This window comes from Gobio gobio (assembly GCF_949357685.1).
Source record: "Gobio gobio genome assembly, chromosome: 13".
NCBI classification, from domain to species: domain Eukaryota; kingdom Metazoa; phylum Chordata; class Actinopteri; order Cypriniformes; family Gobionidae; genus Gobio; species Gobio gobio.
In genome coordinates this window covers 25,826,061-25,853,814 of record NC_137106.1, presented here as the reverse complement: position 1 = coordinate 25,853,814, position 27,754 = coordinate 25,826,061, and the positions used below count along the sequence as shown (strand labels likewise).

The window sequence follows — 27,754 nt, the reverse complement described above, 5'->3', positions numbered from 1 at the left end:
AACAACAGCATCGCAATATTAAAGCAATGTATGACCGTGCTGGGGACTTTTTGCATCCAATTAATATGACCATAATATTTGCATTTGATGAGAGAGGCTGCTCACTGAGAGCCATGGGTGGAGCGTGATGTCCAGCTCCTACTCTCTGGATGTAATTTGGGCGTAATAGGTAGAGCTAGAAGGTCAAACCACGCCCTGACCATAACTCTATCCCTCACAGAGGTGGAGTTGGACTAGGTCAAGCTCAACCCATGACGTCCAGAGAGGCGGAGCTGGATGTCATTTGGCTATGCAGTGAGCGCCACTTGAGCGCCACGGAGAACTATAGAACTTCCCAAAAATCTCAAACATATGTTGCTATTAAATGAAGTAGAGGTTAAATAGAGCAACACATACAATAAAAGCAGTAGTGCTCCCGCCTTTCTCATTTTTGTGTGACGGTTCATTCGTCTGTGTAACAGCACACCCCATTTGAGTTCTCTGTGAAACAGCGTGACGTCAAACAGCAGTCAAGCAACTAAAACGCTCCGCATCCAGCGTGCCTTTCACCCGGGATCTGACAGCAAAGCTCAATGCAAATGTGCTTATAAGGTAAGAATTAAAACCATACCGAATGCATTATTCATTACAAACATTAAGACTTAGAAATGGCACGAGAAAGAAAGAAAACACTATTGTTGGTAGTTTATTGTTTTCAGAGGGCTTCAGTGCAAATATGTTTTCATTAATTTGACTTTGATATTTGCCATATTTCTCTCATATTAGTAATCATCCCCTGAAGTTCTGTCTTCACAGTCTATTTTACCATGTTTTGATGTCACTGGTCGTTTTCTTGCTGTTGCAGGTTCTCTGGCTCGCTCTCTGGCTATTGGATTTAATAAAAATGGGACTGTTTGATGCTCTTAGAGATTTTAGTTTATTAACATGGCTAAGAGAAGAAAGACAGTCTCGGAGGCTAATTCTGTTTATCGTTTTCATTGCTTTGCTGTTGGACAACATGCTGTTGACGGTGGTCGGTAAGTGCTACTGTTGCTCACACCTGTTACATGTGAAAGCATACATATGATGCGGAGTGAACATCCCTCACAGCGACCCCTCTATGCAAACACGGCTTTGACTAGCCTATATGCATTTTATGATCAATTATATTTTCACATAGGCCTAGTCTACTGACACAATTAATATCAAATATCTGTAAAACGCTATTCACGTACCATTGAATTTGATAGGCTATTCTGCATTGTGTTATTATAAAATTGTACATTGTAAAATTTGAATTCATACGAAACTCAGACTTTTACTATTTAAAATGCTGCTCGTCTGTTCTTTTTTTTTATTTAAAAAATCATTTATTTTGACCTTTCTTTTCTTTTTTTGTCGAAATAGAGAACTTGGCACTTTTATGTGGATAGAAATACAATTTCAGTTATTATTCTATAAATGAGGGTGGGTCTTCTAAAAATGTATGCATATTATGTATTTCTTTAATAATTAATTAAAAAATAAGCACTAATTTAAATGAATTGTTTGATTTAAATTCTTTCAAAAACTTTATTTGTTCGAGAGAAAAAAAAATGCTTTCAAATTAAAATGATAAATCTGGTAATAGGCTTATTATAGAAAATAGATAGACCTAGGTTTATCTATACTAAACGATTGTTCCCCCTAGTAAACGGTCAATTGTCGGCTGCACCAGTGGCTGCAGTTGATCTGAATTGAGGTATCATGACCTCGAGCGCTGCCAGAGCTTCGTCCGCGCGCGCGCTCTCATTAAACGTGACTGTGACGCGCGCTAAACTCTCTGTGTTTGTTCTCACGTCCGCGAGCCAAGAAACGAGCACGTCAATTAAGCTGGAAAAACACTATGAATATGGCGTGAATATGGCGTTTTTGTACATAGAGATGGAACCAGGCGAAAACTGAACCTGTCGCTCTTTGGCACAAGTGTTGAATGTCATCGCACACGGTGTCCCTGTGGGTTGTTTCTTTATACAGGATAATATCAAACGCATTTACTGGACCAAATTGTTCACCTGAAAGGTCAAATGTGGTCTTACACAGCTAGATAAATCGTCGCACTTCACTTTTTCAGACAAATGCTAGGTTATCTATTGCTGGCAAATCAAAAATCTAAAACTGATTAGTGATTTCCTGAATTTTAAGAGTACAACAAAGTTGGATTATAGCCTACTGTGAAACCTCAAAAACAAAGTATTATAGGATATCATTGTTAAACAAATGTTTCATGTTTAAACAAATCGGTATTGTCAATCGGTAGAATGTGGTTGTTGTTATTATTATATCTTCTATTTCCTCTCTGTAGTGCCTATTATTCCAAGCTACCTGTACACAGTGGATGACGAGGCCGCTCAGGTGGTCCGGAATCACTCCATGTCCCCTCTTTCACCATCTGGCACCTTCCAGAGCATTGTGTCTTTGTACGATAACACAACACGCCAGACAGGCTTCAGCCCGCAGATGAGCACGACTGGTCCAATGACCCCAGCCCCTACTTCTGTGATCCCCCCTCAAAATGGGTCAGACTGCCCCAAAGCAAATGACCAGCTACTGAACGAGAATGTGAAAGTGGGTCTGTTGTTTGCCTCTAAAGCAACAGTACAGCTAATCACTAACCCCTTCATAGGGCCCCTAACTAACAGGTGGGTTAAGGCAAATCACACATTTAACTTTGAAAGTACAGCAAAGTAGCATTTCTCTCAAAAGGAGCATGAGATTGCATGATATTTGAGTGTGCAGTGAGTGTAAATGGAGTGTAAGTAAAGCGAATATTGCAGTGCAATTCTTTTCTGCCTCTGTTCAGCGACCAGCAGTAGTGCGAGCACTCGTGCATGTGCTGTCACCCCTCCACATGCTCAGATTCGGACAGTCCAGTTTAATTCAGCACCGCTGCATTGAGCGGATCCCACTAGAGCTTTGCAAACTCCTGGGATCAATCAGCCGTAATATTTTTAGCAATGTGCGCAACACTGTTAGTGATACATAAAGTGTTTAATTAACTCATAAGATGTGAAGCAGAGGCAAAAAAAAAAAAAAAAAAACATTATTTATATGATAATACAAATTTTGATTACACTTTATTTTACGGTGTCATTGTACAGCGTAATTATATATTTAAGTACTGAGTAATATTAATTAACTACATGTTCTTACTATAGGGTTATGGTAGGGTTAGAGTTTGGTTGAGGGTTAGTTGCATGTAATTATGAATAATTTACTGTTATTACTATGGTAAGTACATGTAACATATGTAACAAGGACACTGTAAAATAAAGTGTTCCCCGATTTTTTTGTTCCAAATTTATATTTAGTTAACTTTTTTGTGCAAAGCATGGTAAAACAGATTAACAGCAAGAGCCAACAAAATATCCAACACATGATAATATTATTACATCTTAATTTTACTTATGAGATGCTAGCACTGCAATATGTAACACAGCGTCCTCACTTCAAGTTCAATGTTTGTGGTCAAAGAAAAATGTTAGTACAAGCTTAATTTTAATATGAGGAGAGATATTCCTGAGTCATTTCTTATCTGTAATTACAGAATTGGATACCAGATCCCAATGTTTGCTGGCTTCTGCATTATGTTTGTTTCTACCCTCAGTGAGTACATAAAACACATTTCTAGTGTTGTTTTTAACATCAATAGGTTGTAGAAGATACCGTATTCATATATACAATGCATGATTTTAAATCTAGTGTGTCATATTTCTATAATAAATTCATCTGTTTTTCTTCTTTCTTCTGTCTGTGTTTTACTCTGTGTGAAGTGTTTGCGTTTTCTTCGAGCTATATGTTGCTGTTTTTGGCCAGATCTCTACAAGGCGTCGGCTCTTCCTGTTCTTCTGTGGCAGGTAACAGATTTTGTGCAACGTTACAGTAGATTTCAAAAGGATGCCTGCAAAATCTGCAATGTAATGGCTTATAATAGCTTATTTAGTGCAGAATTTGTAAACCTGAGTGCACTAAAACGCATTTGACTTTGATGTTCTCTGAACTCCGCATGCATAAAGCCACTGTTAATGTTAATGGTGTTCAGGTGCCGGTGTACAATGGACCCCGCTTCCATTGAAAGATGCGTACAGCCTTGAGTCAAGATTACACTATAACTGACTCTTGCAACTCCTGATTAGTTCTTTCATTGTACGGATCATAATTTATTGAGCTTATTTTCCATTTATTGCTAGAATTCAAAGGGCTACCATAATGAGCAATCAAATTGGCCTCAGTCTTATGAAAAAAGCATGAGCATTTACTGATCAATGTGAAAAAGCAAAATAAAATAAAATATTTTATTGCTCAAAAATACTATACACTCTAAAAAAATTGGTGCTATTTGGCACTAAAAGTGGTTATTGGCTCATTATCATAGATGAACCACTTTTGGTGCTATATAGCACCATATCTTAACAGGTTCACCTCAGTCATCCCAAAGAATCGCTGAAGAACCACCAAGATTTGGTGCTATACAGCACTTAAAGCGGTTCCCCTATGATTACGAGCCAATAACCACTTTTAGTGCCATATAGCACCATTTTTTAGAGTGTATAAATAAACATCAAGAAAAAATGTTTGATATAATCTCTTTACGTTTCTAACTCACTTCTTGAAGTAGGCAACTGGTAATTTTACCAGTTTTGGCTGACCTTTACCCTCTGTAACTTTTTCTGTGTCATTATGCAGGTATGGGGATGCTGGCAAGTGTTTACACAGACGATGAGGAAAGAGGAAATGCTATAGGAATTGCCCTAGGAGGACTAGCCATGGGAGTTTTGGGTGTGTACTGTATGTTTAACACTTGGTTTGCACAGATACCACTGGAGATCTTGATAGAGTCCTAATTCGAATCTTACTCCTTTGATACCAAGAAAAGAAAGAGATGTTAAAGGGATAGTTCACCCAGAAATGAAAATTCTGTCATCATTTACTCATTTACTGTATGAATGTATGAAGTTCATGGGCATCATTGACAAAAAAAACAAAAAAAAATACTATGGAAGTCAATGGTGCCCCACAACTGGTTACAAGCATTCTTCAAAATATCTTATTTTGTGTTCAGCAGAACAAAGAAACTTATACAGGTTTGGAACAACTTGAGGGTAAGAAAATTATGACAGAATTTTCATTTTCGGGTGAAATTTTTAATTTTCTCTTTAAGTTGGGAGTTATGCATTATGTGCCTCAGAGTTTAAAATCAGGAGTTAACTTTAAGTGTCCTGTTTAAAGCCCAGGAGCAGTGGTCAGAAGAAATGTCCTGAGTAGGGCCTGAATCTGGTGCTTCCTGGTAATGGTGTTATGCTTTAACCTCTGTTACAGGATGTTTAATAATCGATAGGCCATTATTTTATTCATAATGCCAAGTAAAGCACTAAAAAAAATTACTACATAAGAGCTATCTTACAAAACAATGTGATAAAATTTTGCTGTCGTCATTAAAGTGCGCACATTCTGTATCATAATCAAGTGGAGAGCAGCAGAAAAAACAAAACATTTTGATTAAAACCTTTAAAACTATATTCATCCAGATAGATCAGACTCAAAATGGGTGTGTTCATGCTGAACACTTTATTTTTTGCTGTGGTTTGGTAACCATGAGTATGTAAACTGTTCTATAGGCCTATTATTATTGGATTTGTGGCCTGTGATGATTCAAAGCATACTGGCAACATCAACGTTTTCAAAGTAAAGAGATTAAGTTTGAAGTCTGTGAGCCATTAAAGGTGCTGTATACAAGTTTTTCACTTTACTAAAGCATAAAAATACCATAAAATGCTTGCAGATATTTAGGAAACATGCTAAATTCACCTATCCTGACATCGTCATACTCAATTCTAGTCAGAATATGAGTCTGATACTGCTCCGTTGGGCTGTGATTATGGGGCGTGTTTCAACCGAACCAGGAAAGACCTCAATTGGATAGACCTACAACCAATCAGAGCAACGGAGCGACGCATAACTTTAGTTGTCAAATTTCAACAGAACTCAACTGCACTGTGTTGCCAAGTCCGCGGGTTGAAGCGACCCCAATTATGCGATAAACAGACCCAGGAATGCGAATTTTACAAGGCAGCCCTGCCAAAATTTTACCCCCCTAATAAACCCCCGGAAAGCTATTGGGCTTGTTTTTGGCTAGTTTTGAGTAGCAATTGGGTGGGTTTTGTTGTAAAAACTTGGCAACCCGGTCTGCACGCACGCTGGAATAAGTAACGATCTTTGCCGGTGTTGTAAGAAAATAATTTAAGGATTACACAGAGTAACACAACACGATCATCATTTCTGAGAGAAATAGTAAAGGTGAATGCATATACGAACAAGTTCTCCGTTTAGGATTAGAACAAATTCAACCCAAGCGCTCTTTGGTGACGTGGATGATTACGTTACTGTTTATCATCTGTCCATTATCGTATAAAGCCCGCCCTGACAATTTCATTGGTCCGAACAGTTTCTGTTCGGGCATAATTACTCCTCTACGGATCAAGTCCAGACCGAACTGCCCAAGCTCAAATGTTGTGGGCGGGGCTAAGTTCGGCTAGCATCCAGGCTAAAATTCACCTACTTGTTTCTCAGAAAGCCAATGCTACAGCTAGTTATTCTACTTTGAAATGTTACGTTCCATGTCGGAATGTCTGTTTTGGTCTGTGCGATAACGCACATTGATAGTTTACCCAATATTATTTCGACACCCCAGGTTGCCAGTAGTGGAAAACACAGCATATTGCTGCTATGGAAGCCAGCAAACAAGTCAAAGATCGCAGATTCTACCCAATCTAAAATCTCTACGTATAAACGAGAGCATATTAAAAAACACGCTTAAATCCACTCATCAACATGCAGTGTTTTAGTCTCTTCTGCTTTCATTGTCAATTGGCACGCTCCTGTTGCGTGTCCTCAAGCTGGCAACACATGTGAGCGTCGAGTCTGAGGAGGCAGGGGCAGGGAAACAGTGATCTCCAATACTTTGAATTTGGACTGCAGAACCTATTTCAACCACTAGCTGTCAATCCTAAATACCGCACCTTTTATCTTGACTCATAAATACCTTATATGTGTGTATGTTGTGCAGTTGGCCCTCCATTTGGCAGTGTCATGTATGAGTTTGTCGGTAAGACGGCTCCTTTCCTTATCCTGGCAGTGCTGGCGGTGCTTGATGGAGGTGAGTGAGGCAATCTCTCCAACATTTAAAAATAGTGAGGAATCAGTGGCATTTGCTTCATTTCTGATGTGTGTGTTTTTTCACTCCTTTCATGAGCAGCTCTGCAGCTCTTTGTGCTTCAACCTTCGAAGGTTGAACCAGAGGTGAGTACAGTACCTTCCTTTTCCTGATCTGCTCTAACCATCTGTTTTCCAACGGTATTTTTTGTGGGTTTAGCAGTAGTATGTAAACAATCCCCTAAAGGTCAAGCTCTGCATTTGGAAGGACTTGTGCGAGAGAACAACGAAGAATGTGTGTTTAAGTGTGGTTTTATAACTCCACTGTTATTTACAGTGACGTTTGGGATTCAAAATGTATTTTATTGGGCTAATATCCTGAGAAAGAGACTTATTATGATGTAGCGATAGATTACCACAGCCTAATTATTAATTATGACTTGGGCTCAGTTTAAAAGTGCTGATGTTTATAACCTTAATGGGAAAATGTAACCTCAACAAGCTGCCTACTCAATCTTTACATGGTATTCCTCTTGTGGGCACGAAATGGGAGACGCTTCGGGGATAATGTGTGTTTCGTACTGTGATTGCTGTAGTCTTATCAGTAACAGGACTAGAATAATTTGCAAGGGGAGTTTGGGTCTCTCACGCTTGGTATTTTTAAACCTCAATATCATGGATTATAGGGATTACAGTGAACGTTTGTGTAGATTGTACTGCATGTTGATAGCAATGTGTGTAGAGGGTCAGTGTATTAAGAATAATGTGTATGTGCATCACAGTAAATGTGAATTGTACAATAGAGGGGCTGATCCAATCAAAACGTGTCTGACTTTGATCAGTGGTGCTGATGGGTATCAGTTACTACGGAGACCCCAAGTGCCCCTTCTTTTCTTTGAGTGATCTGTGAGTTTTTGTCATCTTTCAAGAGGAATGAAGAATTTAACCCAGTGTTTTCAGCATTAAAGGGGTCATGAACTGGCTTTTAAAAAAATTTTATACTGTTGTCTGAGGTCAACTTATTATATTCGCATGTTTTTCTTTTTACATTAAAATACATCATTATGAATAAGTAATAGGCTATTTTCTACCCTGGTTTTGAGCCTCTCTCCTGGAACGCTCGGTTTTTATGGCCGTGCCGCACTGAAGACTTGGAACTAAACGCCCTCTGCTATGATTGGATAACAGTTTTGCATAATAATGAGTCTCGGCTCCCCCCAGTACATGTGGGGAATTGTTTTGAAAACTTCCAATTTGGAGAAACGGCAACCGGAATCCGCCCAAAGGGCTCTCAAAATGTCTTTATCAAACAAACACAATGATTTATCTCTCATCCACCCGCAATTAATATGAATGTTATATTTTATTACTTGGCCCGCCCGATCGGTGGATATATACGCTAACCACGCATCACTAACACACACACACACACACACACACACGCCAAGTATGTGCATCAGCAAAACTTCACTGCATGATGACACAACATGATATCAAACGATCTGTAACAATGCAATACTATCACATATAAAAAACATGTTTTACTCACATAAGAGTTGCACCATTCCTGTCGGATACAATATAGAAGGCACAGCATTGTGTTTTAATCTCAATCTGTCTGCAAATCCAGTCTCGACTGGTGACTTGTTTACAAATGATTGAAGCGAACCAACATGCAACGTCTTACCCACGTGAGCTGGATCTTCATTAAAAAATAAAGTTCAACCACACATTCCTAATATTAGAATCCGGAGGAAGTTTATGCAGCGACTGTGTTCTTCCACAACAAGGCACAGCGCAATATTTTACTATCTTCGGCATTTTTATTGCTTGGTAGCACGATCCGTTTAGCTCCATGAGTCGGTGGGCGGGGCTACAGAATCAGGCGTACTCGTTCTTCTGTTGAGGTGGCGTTTCATCACATGCTGATGTCAAGGGTTGGCATATTCTGAGATCGAGCGTTTGTTGGGCTAGTGTCAATAAAAGCTTTTCTTTGATTAACAAGGAAGTTTTCAGCTCCGAAACTTACAGGATATTCTTATATCACAATGAACTTTTATATATCAAATGCTGAATGAAAAGTTGATTTCTCAATTCATGACCCCTTTAAATACGTTTAAAAAGAAAACTAAAGGCAAATGTTCCTATATAACATATCTGATGTAAAAGAGTAATCAAGTCAAGTGAAGCTACACATTTTGCTCTGGAAAAGAACATTTTAAGACAACAAAAACATTTAAGCACAAATGTCTTCAGGTTCTGCTGGCTCTCAGCTAATTTAATATGCACTGACAAAAGAGTTGTTCTCATATGGTCAATTATCTGAGTGACATTTGTTAAAAGGTCAGTTGTTTTTGTCATCACAGTTATGGCCAGAAGCTAGGTGAGGGACCTGTCATCTCAAATAATCAGTCAAATCAATAATGCTTGTACGTCAGGTAGTAATTATGCTCAGACAGATCCTTAAAGCCAAAAGTCCCCTTGAGTGGCAGTATCCAACAGGATTATGGGAAAGAATATGACTGACAAACTATTTGTTTGGGGCTTGTGATCTTCAATGAGATCATTTGTAGAATTAATTAACCTGGTTAGGGCAGTACAACTGGATGTGTCAGGGTGTTTTGAGTGGGATGACATGCACAGAGGAGCAATATGTGCAGTGAAGTGGAGTAAAGAAGGGCTGATTTAATGAGGGGAGTAATTGTCAGTTGTTGCCTGGTGACTGCTCAGAGAAAAAAAAAAATTGCCTGAAAGAAAGTGTCACTACAGGCATTTCTTCCAATTCACTGTTATGATAGAAATATCCTAACTATATTATCACATTTTAAAGCTGAAGTGTGTCACTAACATCATAATGACTGATAGTTTTCAAATAGATTGCCTAACAGTGCTCATCTGCTATTGGTTGAACAAACAAATAGTACCGTCTCCAAATTCACGCCTATGGTTGAATCAGTGTCGCTGTTAGGATACTTAAACAAACAAAGCATTGTTTCAAATCAACCTACAAATAGTTTACTCGTTGTCTCTATGTATTATGCTGTAATGAAAGAAGCCATTTTAACATTGAAAAAATTATACACGTCATCTTATAATCCCATACTTAAATTCAAAATTTCTAACTGATGAGCTTTATTTTTCTTTTGGCAAAACAGTCATAGCTAAAGTTATTTCTGAAATCTTTCACTCCCTTCAATAAATGTAGCAAAGGTATTTGCACTAGAGATTCCTCAATTCCCACATCAATATGGAGAGTTAAGGCTGGTATATTTTGTCACTCACAAAGTTGTCTGTGATCTTTTCACTGGTCGCTTAGAGGTGTCATAAAGGGAACAGAATGCGAATGGGGCATTATATATATTGTTTTGTGGGACTCTCAAGTAGCCCATTTCCATGGGAACTGCCGTGGTGACTTGGGTGAGATTTCTCAAATGGCACTGACATACATTCCCTTTATTAAAAAACAAAAACCTTAGGCCTGGATTGCTAATGGAATGAGATCAACCCCAAATAATTATTGTAAAATCAAGATATTTGGCCTACAAAGGCCCTGTTTACACCTGGAATTAAGATGCGTTTTTGTCGATTCAATCACAAGTGAACGACGTTAAATACAGGTGTAAACCTGTATTTCTAAACCTGTAAACCTTTACAGGTCTAAAAGGTTTCGAGCTGGTCCACTTTCAGAGGTAGTCGAAAAAACATTCGACCGGATTGCTTTTGTAGTGTAGACACTCGTGTGGTTCGAACAGCCACAAAGACCGTGTACTCTCCTCTGCCTACTGACTTAATGCTTAAACATTATGGGAAGCGCGCTAGCCAGTCGAGATTTAAACTTTGCCGGCTGAAGACCCAAGTTTGATTTGAAGGGGAAAAACATACCAAGCACAGTTCCCTCACCATTTCTGATTTCTAACACACACTCACAGTGTTCAGTATAGTCTTGCGGCTGTCAGAGCAGAAATGAAAGCTGATGTTATCTGTATGTTTTTCCGTCGTCTCCGGACGATTGTGCGAGCTTATTTCGTCCATTAAAATTGAAAGATCTGAAAAAGCCCATACATTTACCTTCCCATAGATCCTCCCCTCAAAGAAATCAGAACATGAAAGTGGACAAAAAAGAGACGGAATGAAATACCATGTGTAAACGATTATGTGTCTCCCTCGTGTGATCCGATCGACCAAAACGCATCCTAATACCAGGTGTAAACAGGGCCTAAGAAAAACATTGCAGAAAGTTGTGTGTGGTATTCTGAAATTCAGATACAGTATAGCAAAAATCTATTGAACGTTTCTTTTGATTTTCCCCATGGGAATAAATGGGTGACTATGTTAACCATTTCTTGTCACTCAAGACCACATCCCCAGGATATGACATGTCTTTGACTCTATTTGTTGTCCTCATGGGTGACCAGGGCCTCTTAGCTGTTGTTTTCCATTGAAACATTGATGTTCATCAGCAAACCATGATTATTTCAATGAAAATATATTTGTTTTTATTTATTTTTACCAGAACCAAAAAGGAACGTCACTTTTTACCCTCATGAAGGATCCATACATCCTCATCGCAGCAGGTCAGGCCAGTAAACACAAATAAACTGTTAATTCCTGTTTTATCAAAACTAAAAGTGCAAACCTTAATATCTATGCATAAATCATTCTTTTTATGCTTGCCTTCATATTATCTGTTCAAAGGTGAATGTTTTTATTAAGAATGCATTCAGATCTGTGTGTTTGTAAAGAAAGAAACGGTAACACTTTACAATACGGGTGCACTAATATGCATTAATTCATGCTTAACTAATGCACAAATAATCATGAGTTAATGTATGACCATTTATTAATGACTACTGCATCAGAAACTAATGAAGATTCTATATGATTAACAGATTAAGTAATATATGAATTCTCGATTATTTACACAGATTTTCTGAAAGCATGCCTCATACTCTCAGAACTCTACACACAAATAAAAAAACACACACAAAATGGGCAAAACCCCTCAATTCTCCTGCAACTTTACATTCAAAACAATGTTATTTCTTCTCAAAATGGTATTTTGTTTTCAAATGACACACACAAGCCATCATATGAATATATATTTATAAGAACCAGTTGAACACTGATGTGCTCAATGTAAAACACTATGATGAATGGAAAACACTTCTTTTCCATTCATCAAAATGACTTAGGTCTTTTTTTGGTTCAGTGTTACAGACAGTACATACATGGGTGTGTTGTAAAATATTTGAGAATATTGTTTTTATACACTCAAATACACGGTAACAAATATATTTAATTTTTCCCACAAAAACAATGTACACAGTGTACATCCCAACCAACACCAAGTTGCACATACAGTGGTCTGCATACAAAACAACTGAGGATTTTACTGTATACAGTTAAACAGTAAAAAAAAAAAAAAAACAGCTCACCTGTTACCCTTTTATGCTAAAGCTCTGTTTGCTAATTGTAAAACTGTGTGACAGGTGTTTGCCCATCTGATGAGCCAGTGTGCATATTTGAATGGCAGTGTGTTCCTTGTGAAAACAAGAGATTTTCTGCATGAAAATTTTGCCAAATGCAGAGAATTATGTGTAGTGTTTTGAAAAAAAAGAAGTGTGTTTTAGAACAGCAATTTGAGTGTAAAGCAGGAATTGTGCTTGTAGTTTAGCAGAATTGGTTCAGGGGGTGGTGCATGAGTTACATGTTGTGGTCATTGTGTCTCAAGTACCAGTATTTGTGTGTAAACAATTGAGAAAAACTGTAACTAATAATGTAAATTAATGTGTTAATTACCACAATGGATCAAAGCCATGCATTTCAACTTCCAGTTGTCTGTTTTAATTAATCATTAGCTAACGATTTGCAAAGGTATCATTATGATATGACTTTACTTGTTGAGGCACATGACTATTAACTTATTGTTAAGTAATATGTCATTGTGGTTATGGCTTTTGAATTCATTTTGAATTAGTTAATAGTCATGTGCCTAGACAAGTCATAACATAATAATACCTTTGCAAATCGTTAGCTAATGTTTAATTAAAGCAGGCAACTGGAAGTTGAAATGCATGGCTTTGACCCATTGTGATAGTTATTAACATATGAATTTACACTATTAGTTAATATAATGTAAATGTTATTATGGAATTAATGCAATATGACACATTTAACTACAATTGAATGATTACTTAATCTATTAATCATATAGAATGTTCATTAGTTGCTGATGCAGTAATCATTAATAAATGGTCATACATTAACTTATGCTTATCTGTGCATTAGTTAAGCATGAATTAATGCACATTAGTGCACCCGTGTTGTAAAGTTTTACCAAAGAAACTAATGGTTTAATGTCAATTATTTGACCGCATGTGAGACTAGTTGTTAGGACACATTAAAGAGGGTAATTTTTCTGTGAGAGCAGGATAAGAAAGTGTGTGTGTGTGTGTGAGAGAGAGAGAGAGAGAGAGAGAGAGAGAGAGAGAGAGAGAGAGAGAGAGAGAGAGAGAGAGAGAGAGAGAGAGAGAAGTGGTCAAGAAACACATCTGTGTTTGTCTCTGCCTCCCCTCCTCTCCAATTACAGTGGCCTGAGTGCAGGGGCAAGATGATGCTGTTTATTAAATCTGAGAAAGGAAAAGAATGGGCGCTGAGGGAGGGGGGACAGAAAGAGAGAATTCTTAAGAGGATGAATCCACTTACCCTCCTCATTTTCTTTTTCAGGTTCCATTTGTTTTGCTAACATGGCCATTGCTATGCTGGAGCCGGCTCTGCCCATCTGGATGATGGAGACGATGTGTCCCAGGAAATGGCAGCTAGGTTGGAGAATGTGCCTCTTGTTAATGTACACAGTTACACATTTCTTCAATTCCTGTTTTTTCAAAGGAATTGTCACTGTTGGCAAGATGAAAAATAAGTCATAATTTACAAAGAAAGATGGACAAAGAGAGAGAAACAGCAAGTAAAGTCAAAGTATGTTTTATGTATTTATGTTACGTTAGCGAGACATAAGCTAAAGAGAGTGAATATCAAGAAAAATGTCCAGGTGTTTATAAAAAATAGACAGAAAAAATACATTTTTTTAAATTATTTTTTTTATATTTAAAAAATAATTAATTTACAATGTTACATTTAGATTTATATGATTCAATCAATTTGTATTAAAATGTATTCAAACTTTTATTCAAATCACGAACATAGCAGTTCACTTACGAACACCAGTTTGGGAAAGTTGGGAAACCCTGCTATAAAACAAAAATAATATTATATAATTGTAAATTAAAATGTATTTGCAAAGTACATTTGTAGGTAAACATCAGATTAGTATTTGTTTTACTGAACTTTATTAATGCAAATTTACATTATCGTAAAATGGTTGGGCATGAACTGGACGACTTTCATTATTGTATTCATGGGAATTAATTTTTTAATGAGAATTTTAGGGTGAAATGTTTTTTTGTCATTACAATAATATTGCAAATACATTAAAAAAAATAAATTTTCTTAATGCAAAATGTATTTATTTATTTAATTAATAAAAAAAAATACATATATAGAAAAAGTGGTAACACTTTACATTAAGGTCTCAATTGTTAACATTAATTAACACATTAACTGACATAAACTAACAACGATCAAAATATTTTTGTACAGCATTTATTAACCTTTATTCATGTTAGTTAATAATAATTTTTATGTTTTGTGTTGTAGTATTTTATTAACAATAACTAAGATTAATGAATGCTGTTGAAGTATCATTCATTCTTAGTTCATGTTAACGTATTAACTATGTTAACAAATGAAACCTTTCTGTAAAGTGTTTCCGAAAAAGTACTAAAAGCAGTAAACTCTCGTTCTCCATATAGAACCCTTCACACTCCAGACTGTAAAATACAATTTAAACAGTTAGTGTCTTCTGGGTTTCTCCGTGGGTTTCCTGCTGTTTACGAAGATTTGACAGATATTAAAGAGAAAGAGAATGAGAGAAAGGAAAGCAGAGAACCAGGGAGAGTGAGGGCTGGCAAGGGAGTGTCTTTGGTCTGGCAGGATATTGAGGTGTCATTGGCAGGCAAAGGAAAAGCAAGAAAGCTAATGAAGAAGGAGCGGGAGAATGAGAGAAGCAGCTTCATAACAGCGTCTGTGAGACGAACAGCAGCTTTGAGATCAAACTGATATTGTCTCGTCTTATCTGAGCTCTCCCCTCTCTCTCTCTCTCTCCTCTCTCCTTTTAGGGGTTGCATTCGTGCCAGCCAGCATCTCATATCTAATAGGGACCAACATCTTTGCCGTTTTGGCTCACAAAATGGGAAGGTAGGAGAGGGAAATTAATGTGTTTTTTTCCCCCTACTTCTCTTTCCTTATCTTCCTCCGCTCTGCTATCAGCTTCCTCTGTTTTGAAACAGCTCTAAATGAGTTTCTGTCACCAGGTTCTGTATTTGTGTTTTTAAGGATCAGTTTTAACGTTTGTTTATTTATTGTACGCACTATGCTTATAATGAACCAGAACTTATAATATTTATTTGATCAAAAATACAATACAATATTACAGTATTGTGAAATATTATTAAAATTTTAAAATAATTGTTTTCTATTTGAATATATTTTAAAATGTGATGTGGCAAAGCTGAATTTTCACAGTCATTACTCCAGTCTTTAGTCTCGCATGATCTAAGTCATGTTATTGTTATATAAAGACAATTATTAATGATAAAAATAGTTGTGCTGCTTTATATTTACATGGAGATGAGAATTTGTTTTTTTTATTAATGCTTTGATGAATAGAACGTTCAGAAGAACAGCATTTATTCGAAACAGAAATCTTTTGTCACATTATAAAATGTCATACTGTCATTTTGAACGTTAGTGTATATCATTTTTACATATACCTGCTTTGGTCCCTTCTATCAGCTTTAAAGGGTCAAACAAACTTTCATTCTTATAGTCTCTCTCTCTTGTTTTCTGTAGATGGCTGTGCTCACTTATAGGGATGCTGCTGGTTGGAGTCAGCATTGTCTGTGTAAGTTCTTCTAGACTAAATCCATGTCAGGATTAACTTTTCTCAGAGAGCACATAACACCTTTGAATATTTCAACACCCTATCTTTATGTATCTTCAATAGCGTTGTGGATTACTGAGGCCTAAAATATTGTGTTGCCCACTAGCTCTGTTGAAGAAAGTTTATTTTGAAATGATGTGCTTTGACTCTCTTCGCCGTGGACATATCCTGCTTAGCAGGAAGACTGTCTGTTCTCTTATAGATGCTTATCAGATTAGACCGGAAAACAAGTTCAGATGAGAGTCAAGTACACATTTGGAGTTTTGCTTATAATGAGGGATATTATGAGGGACCCCCTTCCTAAAATCCATCTATTTTTATGTAACATTTAAACTGTTAGATAAATAGTAAGTGTGACATTATAAATACAACATATTGTTTCCCAACTTAAACTGGATATTAATATTGGATGTATAAACCTGAAGTTAAAATGTATTTGTATAAGCAACTTTCACAATAAATGTATGTAAGCAGCTCACATACTGTGTTAAGAAAACTGCCTTACAACCCCAGTGAGCAAGATAAAGGGGACTATAGTGAGAAATACTTACTAAAGATACAAAGCAAACATATACAATTCTGGAATGTATACGGCAAGAAAGGAGAGAAACATTTAGAAATGAAACAGAATGAATATTCGGTTGACTTTATCCATTTTTGCTTTGTCTTTTTATCCTCTGAAATTCTCTGGGGACCCCTTAGAACCTTCTGGAGGACCCCTGGGGGTCCCCGAACCCCAGTTTGAAACCCCCTGCTCTACAGGATGTTTTACTGTATTTGGTGTTTTCACATAATTAATAATAAGAAAAATGCTGTATGCCCTGTGTTGAGCTCTTCTAATTGTCTTGCAGGTGCCTTTTGCAAAAGACATATACGGACTCATTGTGCCAAATTTTGGAGTTGGATTTGCAATAGGTGAGTCTTAATACAAGTTTTCATATTTTGTGACGGGCACAGAGACCTGAAGGGCAAAACATCCATAGAAATTCAGAACTGACATGTCAATTTTCCATCTGTTTCAAGTCACAAATCACAAAATGCAAGTTTTGGCCATTTGTGATCCATTTAGGGGAGAACCGGGGCGAAAGTAACACGGGACGAAAGTAACAAAGCGATTTTCTCTGAGCCCTTGACTATATTGCATTCCAAGCTATGACAGCACGTTCAGCACACAACCCTTGACGGATCTGCCAAATATCACGTGATTCCGTCCTCGTTTTCCGCGGTTAGGTCCGAAATTCAGTTTTCAAGTACGACAAGTAAATTAATGAAGCGGTACTTTTTTTCTAATTACAAGTTGTGTTTCTTGTTTCATGTGTCACAGTAATGATCAATCTACAGGTTATTTAGTGCTGTTACACACCCTGAAGGTTTGTCTTTTCAGAGTTTTTCAGTATAAAAGTAAATCGTGTTTAAATGTCAGGACTTCCTGTCAGGACGAAAGTAACACTTGTGACTTTTGTCCCGCTATTATATATATAATGCATATTATGCTAATTTTATTTAATTAAATTTTCATATTGGTCATACTGTTGAAGAAAAAACTTATCAAATAGATTTACATTGCAAATCAAAAAATATTCTAAACAATTCAAGTTTGTACTGTCAGGTTACATTTGAAACATTTGATGAACTTTAACATTTAAAATGAAAATGTAATTTAATTTAATTTTTAATTTTTTTTGCAAAGATAAAGGACAAAATATGTTTGCAGTTACATATTAACATAGTCATAGTCAGGTATGTTTTTAAAAAACAAGAGTAACACAAAAAAATCTAGCTTGTATTGTTGTGTTACTTTTGACCCACCTGTGTGTTACTTTCGTCCCACCTGATGGGGTCAAAAGTAACAATGTGCAGCTTATGTTCAAAGTGAAAATATACTGTAGTTATTTTATATTTGTAAAAAATACCACCTGCTATTGATAGACCACACTTGTGAGTTATTGACCACAGCAAAAATATATCTCGGTCTAAAATATTATCTTTTAAAATTACGTTTTTCTGAAAAATGGTACTTTCGTCCCTGCTCTCCCCTACAGCACCTGCTGCAACGGGACAATCTAAAACACTGCATGAAAAACACTTAGGGTGCTTTCACACTAGCAGTTTTGGTGCGCACCCGGGTTCGATTGACGTCAGAGTACGGTACGTTTGGATGATGTGAACACGGTCTTCCGAACTCGGGTGCGCACTCGCGAACCGTACCAGAGTCCGCTTAAAAGGGTGGTCTGGGGTACGGTTCATGTGAACTCCGGTACGGTTCGCTGCTGATGTGAACGCAATCGTATTAAATCGCAGAAGTGAACCGCTATTAATGACGGATGATTTGATAAAAATGTGTGTTTGTGTGTGTTTCACTCATTTTCCTGACGAGCGTGACTGACATACTGCAAGCAGAGAGCTGTAAACCTAATTTCTGCTCGTCTTCAGCATTCTTTAGAGCATTGCAGTACATTTGTGGCATATAGACGCAAGTGCCATTACGTATTGAAGCTTTAGAAACAAAACCAATGGTTAAAAAACAAAAATATAAAAATGAGGTGAGCAACGCAATGCATTTTACCGCCTTCACGCTCGCTGTCGTTACTAAGCAACCGGGTAAACAGCTGCTGCTTTGATGACGCAAACGCACCCCGGTTCGGATCCAAATTATATAGGCCTAATATGAACACAGTCCAGCGGGGGCAGGGGGAGGGGGGAGCAATCGAACTCGGGTTCGGTCCAGGCAATCGAACCAAGTGTGAAAGCATCCTTAAAGTGCCTTAAAGGGATAGTTCACCCAAAAATTAAACATCTGTCACATTTACTCACCCTCAAGTTGTTCCAAACCTGTGTGAGTTTCTTTGTTCTGCACACAAAAGAAGATATTTTGAAGAATGTTTGTAACCAAGCAGATAGAGCAACCATTGAGTACCATAGTAAGGAAAAAATAATATGGTAGTCAATGGTTGCTCTATCGGCTTTGTTACAAACATTCTTCAAAATATCTTCTTTTGTGTTCAGCAGAACAAAGAAACTCATACAGGTTTGGAACAATTTGAGGGTGAGTAAATGATGACAGAATTTTCCTATTTGGGTGAACTATCCCTTTAATGTACTACAACAATGATATTAAAAGATCTAATTCAGGATACACCTTGTTTATGCATACTATATATAGGTGGGCAGATGAGCCTAGAATATGAGTGCAATTAGCTAAAGGGTGAAGTAAACATTAGAGATGCTTTGCCACAAGCTGCAACTGTAGGAACTACACTAACTATGGTGATGCGGTTTTCTTTATGTTTTTCTATGGACAAAACTCTAAATGAGAAACTGTGTGGTGCGTTTATACTCTGGGTTTATCTGCTTGCTTGTTTATAGTATGCATCATTAATAAGCTGTATATTAAATTTTGTCTTTTAATATCACTTTCTTACTGCATTAGTACTTTAAACCTGGTAAAAATGACTGGTGGGCAAAGAAAGAAAGCCTTGCTCATTTTCTCTATTATAGAACTGTGTTAATATAAGTTACTTAGTGGTGTTTCTCCTTTTAAATGTTTACTTTATTTAAAAAAACATATTTAAAGTACATTTTAAAACATAGAAAGAAAGAAAAATTTGTATTTTATTCAGAAAATGCAAAATAGAAGTATTTTCACAGTAGCACCAGACCCACTGTAAGAAATAGTCAATATCTTGTTGTCTGCAGGTATGGTGGACTCTTCGATGATGCCTATCATGGGCTACCTAGTAGATCTGAGGCACGTGTCTGTGTACGGTAGTGTGTACGCCATTGCTGATGTTGCCTTCTGCATGGGCTTCGCTTTAGGTAATGAACGAAATGAAAATTAATTAAATCCATCATAAATATCTTTATTAGTTTTCATTAATTCATTTTAATTTCAATTTGGAAGATTTTTTTCAGAGGAATTTAACGCTTGTGTCTGTTGTGTAGGTCCATCCGCAGGCGGAGCGATCGCGCGGAGCATCGGCTTCCCCTGGCTCATGACCATCATTGGTGTTATAGACATCCTGTTTGCTCCTCTCTGTTACTTCCTGCGAAATCCTCCTGCCAATGAGGAAAAGATGGTCAGACCCCACTTTATGTCATATATCCATATATCCATAAGTCATATATCCATATATCCATTCAACATTACATTCATTTCAATCTACTCACTTTTAAATGCAAATATTAAAGCAGTATACATATAACATATTTCCAAGTAAATTTAAATTTGCAACCCATTTTACTCCCAAAAGCATACTGTCAAGTGAAACAGGATATTCAATGAGAAAAAAGAAATGTAGGGACTCAATTTTATCCAGTGCTTAATTTGTAAAGTGGGAGGTCCCGGAGCGCCGAGGGAGGGGTGGATCCGGCGACTCAAAACGCAGGTTGGAGGTAACAAACAAATGAAAAACATTTGCAATAATAAACAATATCACTACCGATAACGATCATCATATATAAATAAAATATAGGCCTATATTTTATATATATATACATCATATATATATATATATATATATATATATATATATATATATATATATATATATATATATATATATATATATATATATATATATAGATATGATGTGTTTATAACATTTTTGTTATAAAAAAACAATTGTAATAAAAGATAGGATCATAAGATGCGCAAATTCGGGTGACATTTTTTTACCACTTTCATTAAGTTTTGCTTTGTAGAAAGCCTTTCTTTGAAACAAATTTCGTTTTGTATAAATTGTATATTAATTTAATTAAATGTTGCATCAACTAATTGCTTGTATTTAATAAATAAAAAGCAAATATAACAGACAATATAATAACCGTGACGTGGAGGCACCGGTGCGCCGCGTTCACTTGCATTGCGCGTGAACTGCAGTGCATCTAATCATAAATAAATTAAACTCAGCATAGGGCTATGATTACATTAGCCATTAAATATATTTGTTGCATTGGATGGATCAGTATTCTTTCTACAACAGACCAGGGCTTTCTCGCGGCTCGCATCAGCAGAGCATTGCATCGTCAATAGACTGCAAAACAAACAAGGCCGCGTTTAACCTATTCAAGGCAATTTTTATTTTAATTTCAGAACATGCACTGCACGGGTGCGAAATGTAAAAAAATAAAATAAAATACACTGCATCAATTGTTTTCACAAGCAGTTATTTTTCGGACTATTAAATGAACCAAGAAAGGCTGCACAACAAGCGCGAATAGCATGTGTCACTTTAAGTGCTTCCCCTTTCGTCGTCCCTCTCCCCTCCCCCTCTCTGTCTTACTCTAAACTAAACATTCACCTCAAAACGCATCGAAAGTTGAACACAATTTTTTTATGGAACTTTCATAGGGAATAAATACGAACACGACCAATAACATTGAACACTACACAAATAGTATATATATTTTTTTAGACTATTAATTTGAATAGTGACATATGAGGTGCCGGATTCAATAAAAAAGGTTCCGGATCCAACATCGGAGGTGCCGGAACATGTTCCGGCGTGTTCCGGCTCAAATTAAGCCCTGATTTTATCCAAAGGGAATTGATTGGATGATAGCTATTACAAACCAGAATGGAGCCAGACCAAATGATCAAAACATTAAAAAAGTTGAGTCATGAAAATGTACTAAGTCATTTCAGAGGAAGAGCAAGTTATTTTATTTTGTTTAAATATTACAAAGACAAACATTACCGTGCACCAATGAATAATTTACAAAAAGCCCAGGACAATGCATTAAAGTAAAAAGCATCCATTTTGATTTCATTTTGCCTTTATCACATGGGCAGTTTTTATGCGTTTCTAAGATAAGCTAAAACAAAAATTATACTGCATTTATTAGTAGATTCTGGTGAATACTGTTTCACTGTCAGCTGATATAGTAAATAATTAACTGTAAATAATGTATCATATGAAAAACAAGTACAAGCAATGAAATATTTGATATGGTTTATTTGTGATTTTTGCACTGTATGGATCCTGGCTCGTATCCTTATTCTCTTCATTATTATCATTCCAAATAATAACCATACGCTCACTCTCTATCTGGCATTCACATATATACGCTTTCCTTTTGATTTCATCACTAAATTTAAGTCACTGACCTGATAGAATATGGACGCAACAGGAAATTATGTTACATAATAGGTACAAATAAAAACTGCCCTTAAGCTAAGATCAAAGAGTGATGCTGATCCGAACAGACCCGTGCGTTTGCCCTCAAATGCTGTGTGATCAAAGCCTCATGGTCTTTCTTTCTCAAGAGGAGCACTACACTGCTCCTGAAGAGCACTAACATGCACACGCACACAAGCCAGATCTGTATGCCTCTGTGCTTACACACCCTTTATCAAAGCTTCATTCAATCACAGTGCAATAAACCCACCATCGCTCACTATCAGGGTGTACTGCGAATGACATGAACCACGCCCACAGTCGATGATGTCATCGGGTGTTAAATAATATCGTTGATAGAGACAGTAAGGTTATTTATATGTTGTTAAAAATTTCTGTTTAGCTTAAAGCTGTGAAAGCTTTAGCAAATTTAACATAGGCTCCCACTTCTATTAAAAAATGTGAATAAACATTGGCAAATAAATAGACAAATAAGTAGCTAGATTTGGTAACATTTTAACCCTGGTGCTTTTTTTTTTTTACCAACATTTTTACATTTTGGTTTTGAAACTTGGTAAAGGTTTTGGCAATTGCTATATGAACACGCACACAAAAAAATCATGGACGTGGTTCGAAAAGGTTAAATGGTCTTGAAAAAAATATTCACACTTGTACTCGCGGTCAATTGGAAATGAATGGGAAACGTATTTCGCCTAGTGGAAATGTTTGATACTGCACCCAAACAAAATCTTACTGAAAGCTAATTCTTTGAGATAATAACCTCAAATTTGGAACTTGCTTGGATTAATGGCTTTGATTTTCTCACAGTTTTAGAGTAAAACATGTCTTGGAAAGTAATATTTTATGTAAAAAAAATCTAAAATAGTATTTTTGTGTTCATAACAATAAAAACCTTTTTTTATTTATTCTTTTGATAAGCTGCCAACTATCTTCTTTAAAAGGAGACTTAAGTCTGTGCTCCAAAGCATTCTAACTACTGCATAAATATACTCTTAAAAATACAAAATATTAAATAAAAAATATTATCGAACTAAAATATTGTACATTCAAAATATTGTTGAAATAAAAAAATTGTCATTTTTGACTGCCACGTGTAGAAACTCCAGAGGGTTAAACATGCATTGTAATTATTTATTATCTATATATTTGAATATAAATTAATTTATTTGTCTTAATTTATTATAGAAATATAATCAGATATTTTTTGGGCACCCCTGGTCCTTCATAACTGCAGGTGTATGGATTAAAAATATATATATATTTATAATTTCACAGACGGAAGTGATTCCAGAATGAAGCTCTACATCTTCCTTTCCATCTGTGCACACAAATCCATAATCAACATTCAAGCGTGTGATACATTGTTTCCTGCATATATAATTATGGTGTAAATACATATACTGATTCAGTCTATGCAAATTAGTTTTCTTTGTATGTGGAGTAAGATCTTATGTCTTTGTGTTTTTCAGGCCATTCTAATGGACTCTAACTGCTCAATGAAGACCCGTTCGTACTCCACCCAGGGCTCCAGCTACCAAATGGGCGATGATTTTGATCCTGAGAGCCCTGAATAGGCCTCATCAGTTCAAACCCCTCAGCCATGTATGTCACCCAGAGTATCTATTTTGTTGTATGAAAGAGGAAAACAACAGACTTTAAAGAAAACCACAATGCTGATTTGTGAGAATGTCCCACACCTGTCCCATGCTGTCCTGTGGTTGTGATGGTCATGTTATTCTGAAGCAAACCAAAGTTCTTGTCGCTGTTTGTTCTCAATGTGGGAGAGGTGAAATATCTAACCAACAGCCTTATCGAAATATCATTTGTATTCGATTCAAAAAGCGTGATTTGAGAGAGGACAAAGGGAAAATATTAACTACACTTTTATTCGACACGACAATGCTCATATTTTATAATTCAAAAGTCAGAAAGGGCAGTTGAGAAGATAAACCAGGAAAGATTCATTCAGTATGACTTAATGGAAAGATATGTATTGGATATTTATTGTTTGCCTGTGGTGGTAGGAAAGTATGGTCTTCATATGTATCTATGGGTCCTGTTGAAGTGTTTTCATAGGCGTAAACGTCAGTGAAGGTGCATTTTAGTCAGATAAACCTTGAAATGGGCCTTAAAATGTTGCCATTCATATCATAATCAGTTCAAACTACATATATTATAGAAACAGCTACAGGACATTTAGGCCAATTAAAAGGTGCATTTTTACATTTGGTATCATTTGCTGCAAATCTGGTACATTATTTGATTGAGAGGGCCAACTGAGATTAGGTTAGGGTTAGGATTAGTGAAGAACCTAAGCTTAACACATTTCAAAATATGCGCTGTCCTTTTTTTCTGACAGCATTAGAGAATCGAGCAGAATGTCAACAAGTCCTACTGTCACATTCTGTTTGTGTGGCTTGCGTGACATTCGCTGAAAATGATGTACTGTACTATCAAAGATGAGCCACTGTTACATTTTGATTACAAATGGTGACAAGCTTTTTCAGTTTAGTTTAAAAAAAACTCTAATATTATTGCTGTAAAGCATCCGGATACTTTAGGTACTTTAGATTATATTTTGCTTTTAAAGTGTATATAGTATATTTATATATTTTAGTAAGTCATTTGAATGTGCTGGAATGCTAATACGTTCATTTGTAATGAATGCCTCAATATTGCTCTATTGCTCTTTCCCAGTCATATTTTGACTTTTCATATCTTTTTTTCTTCTTCTTTTGCTTCTAGCAAATTTGTTATTGATCCTCTTTTTAAGAACTGAACTGGCTGTGAAATGAAACATGGCCTTAAATTGAGCTCCTAAAATCTTAAATGCTTAAAGCCATATACAAAATTACTGGGGGTTTATCAAGACTATAAATATTTTATTTAGTTTATTGGATAATTTAGCTAATTATCCAATCAGAGGTCTGTGCAGATCAATGTTTTTTTTATATATATAAAAATGCATTCTATGCCTTAAAATTAGACAACCTGCTGCAAAACACCATTTAATGGCAAGTTTAGCTCTAAATGTGGTTTTGACCCCACACTTCATATGCTAACAAGATAAATCACAGGATAATCTAATATTGAAAATATGTCTAGTACCCATCTTTTGTTGATGTTACAATCAAGTAGATTATTACAGGCATTTTCAAGCGGGCTAAACAACTGGTGGGCTTTGGCGGACAATGATATGACTCGTACAGAGAGGAAATAAGTCTTCAATACTGCTTCGCCCTCCTTTATTTTCTTTGGCATCTATGTACTGAGGGAAACATGTTCTTTTATTGCCCACAGGAAAATGAAATCAAGGATTTGATAGACTGCATGTTTTCCTCTGGAGCTACAATCAGTTTAACGCAACTAGCCTTCGAGAAAAATCATGTTAGCTCAGCTTTAAGTATCTGCACAACTGGAGGTTGTTTGTGTCGCCCTGCTCCCAATCTGCTATCATTGCAGTAAAAATTCGCTATATGATCTAAAACAAGCTCAGATTTCTAACTGCAAGGTGTCTACACAGGTTTAATCAGATTGGTAAGTGTGCTGCCAATGTTTGTCAGGTTACTGAGTTGCAGCGGTGTCCTTTAACCTCTATGTCATTTTTTAAACTGTTTACCCAGTAAGGGTTAGGAGTGTTATGTCATTTATTTTAATAGTTTTTAGTTTTCCGAAATTAGTGTATGTGCCAATGTCAGTGTGTGCCTTCAGACTGGTACGTCCTGTTTGTGTTTAAACTATATCAACTAGGAGGTGGAGTTGATGGTTTTATATCCAGTGTTTGGTCTGGTGGTTAGGTTTTACATCAGCTTTAGAGCTCTGAAGGTAATGTGTGTGTGACCGCAAAAGAAAATAAATGTTTAAAAAGATGTAATGTTTGATTTCCCCGAATGATCTTCATCATTTTGCAAACAAAACAGAGATTACATGATTGACAAATCATTTTAGTTTATAAAACACTGGCATGAACAGAGATTCTGCTAGAATGGCGATTCAAGACTGCGTTATCCAATGAAAATCCAATCAAATCAAACTTTAATATGGTCTATTGATTTAAAAAGATGTGTTGATTTACTCAATAGGCCCAAGGTTTAAAAGTGTTATTTCCTGTTATTGATTCTGCAGTGTGGGAGTCTTGTTAACGTGTCCACCGACTAACAGAATGCCACCTGCTCCCAAATGTCTTAATAATGGCTAATGTTATGAACATTTCATTTGTGACAATCCTGGAATCAGCTCACAGGGGTGTGACTGTTTAATTAGTTTAACCCAGTAAATGTAAGAGGTAAGGGGTTGTTCACACAGATGCTTTTTTGCATTCAACAGCATTACTTTTCCATAGTTTTTCCATGCAAAGTGATTTTTTTTTTTATTTTATTCCACGCCTTGCGCCTCTTGTTTTTCCACCCAAAAACGGCACTTAAGATTGTCACATTTTGAACAGAATTTCATTTTCAACACTCTCTGGAATAATCTAACTGGTCAATCGCAGCATTCTCCGTTGTACATGGCAATGCTGTCGGCGCTACTTTCATGTAGGGGTGTAACGGTACACGTATTTGTATCGAACCGTTTCGGTGTAGGGCTTTTGCACGTGTGTACCGAACGGTTCCGAATGCAATCTTTAACAGTTAACAGTCGGCTTGTTTTAAGAGCGGAACATCAATCCGAGTTCCCACACGGACATATTAAGTATTCAGTCCATTTTATCACGAAATTCAACCGATAAATGCCGTTTTGACGCTCTTTAATGTGACGTGAATATAGACGCTGTATAGACGCGTCAGTTCAACTTCAAGCGGCAGAACATCTCTTCCTAAAGAATAAACATAAATTAATATCTCTTAAGGTATGTTGAGGATACATTACAACTTATGTATCATATGTCGTGTAATCGTTCAATCGGTGTTTAAACCGTGGAAAGACAATAAAACAGCTTGAGAACAATGTCACGTAGCATCACATTTAGGCCTAGCACTACTTCAGAAGTCATTCAGTGTCCACAGCTGTAGCTTCACTAGAGAGATCAACTCTTTCGCTAAATATATACAGTTTATTAGCCTATATATTCATTATATACTTAACCTGTTAGTGATGTCTTGTTTATTTAATGTATGTTTAAATAAGTCAGTCATGAAAATGATGTAGGCTAAATGTTTAGGCTATATTTCAACAATGAATTGGAGAAAAAAAAAATATATAATTAGATTGAGAGTTTAATGCAAAAACTGCCTTATGTGAAGTTGATTGTTGATTATATCTAAAAAATAAATAGCAACTGAATTTAGGCTAATAGTTTGTGCTCTGTTGTTAACCTTTAATATTATAGCAATGTGCAAGTAAGGGCTCCCTATATAGTTTACAGCAATATCTTTAAGAAACTGTTGGT

The 27,754-nt window shown here is 36.3% G+C and overlaps 1 protein-coding gene across 1 annotated transcript; it reads left to right on the top strand.

The window, feature by feature from the left end:
- The first annotated feature begins 488 nt into the window (after positions 1-488).
- Positions 489-26,245, top strand: slc18a2 (solute carrier family 18 member 2). The gene is made up of 16 exons (XM_079833036.1): positions 489-591; positions 845-1,016; positions 2,324-2,660; positions 3,566-3,624; positions 3,792-3,875; positions 4,705-4,797; positions 7,085-7,174; positions 7,274-7,317; positions 11,684-11,744; positions 13,897-13,992; positions 15,405-15,483; positions 16,138-16,189; positions 17,080-17,143; positions 19,925-20,044; positions 20,171-20,304; positions 23,835-26,245. Exons 2-16 carry the CDS (start codon positions 884-886, stop codon positions 23,937-23,939), a joined length of 1,551 nt encoding a protein of 516 aa, XP_079689162.1. The 5' UTR covers positions 489-591; positions 845-883; the 3' UTR covers positions 23,940-26,245.
- Positions 26,246-27,754: the final 1,509 nt, after the last annotated feature.

Bases quoted from the DNA above. Each gene is read 5' to 3' on its own strand.
- slc18a2 (XM_079833036.1), top strand. From the start codon at position 884: ATGGGACTGTTTGATGCTCTTAGAGATTTTAGTTTATTAACATGGCTA. The intron at 4,798-7,084 runs GTGTGTACTGTA...TATGTTGTGCAG, and splicing joins ACTAGCCATGGGAGTTTTGG to TTGGCCCTCCATTTGGCAGT. The intron at 13,993-15,404 runs GTTGGAGAATGT...CTCTCCTTTTAG, and splicing joins TCCCAGGAAATGGCAGCTAG to GGGTTGCATTCGTGCCAGCC.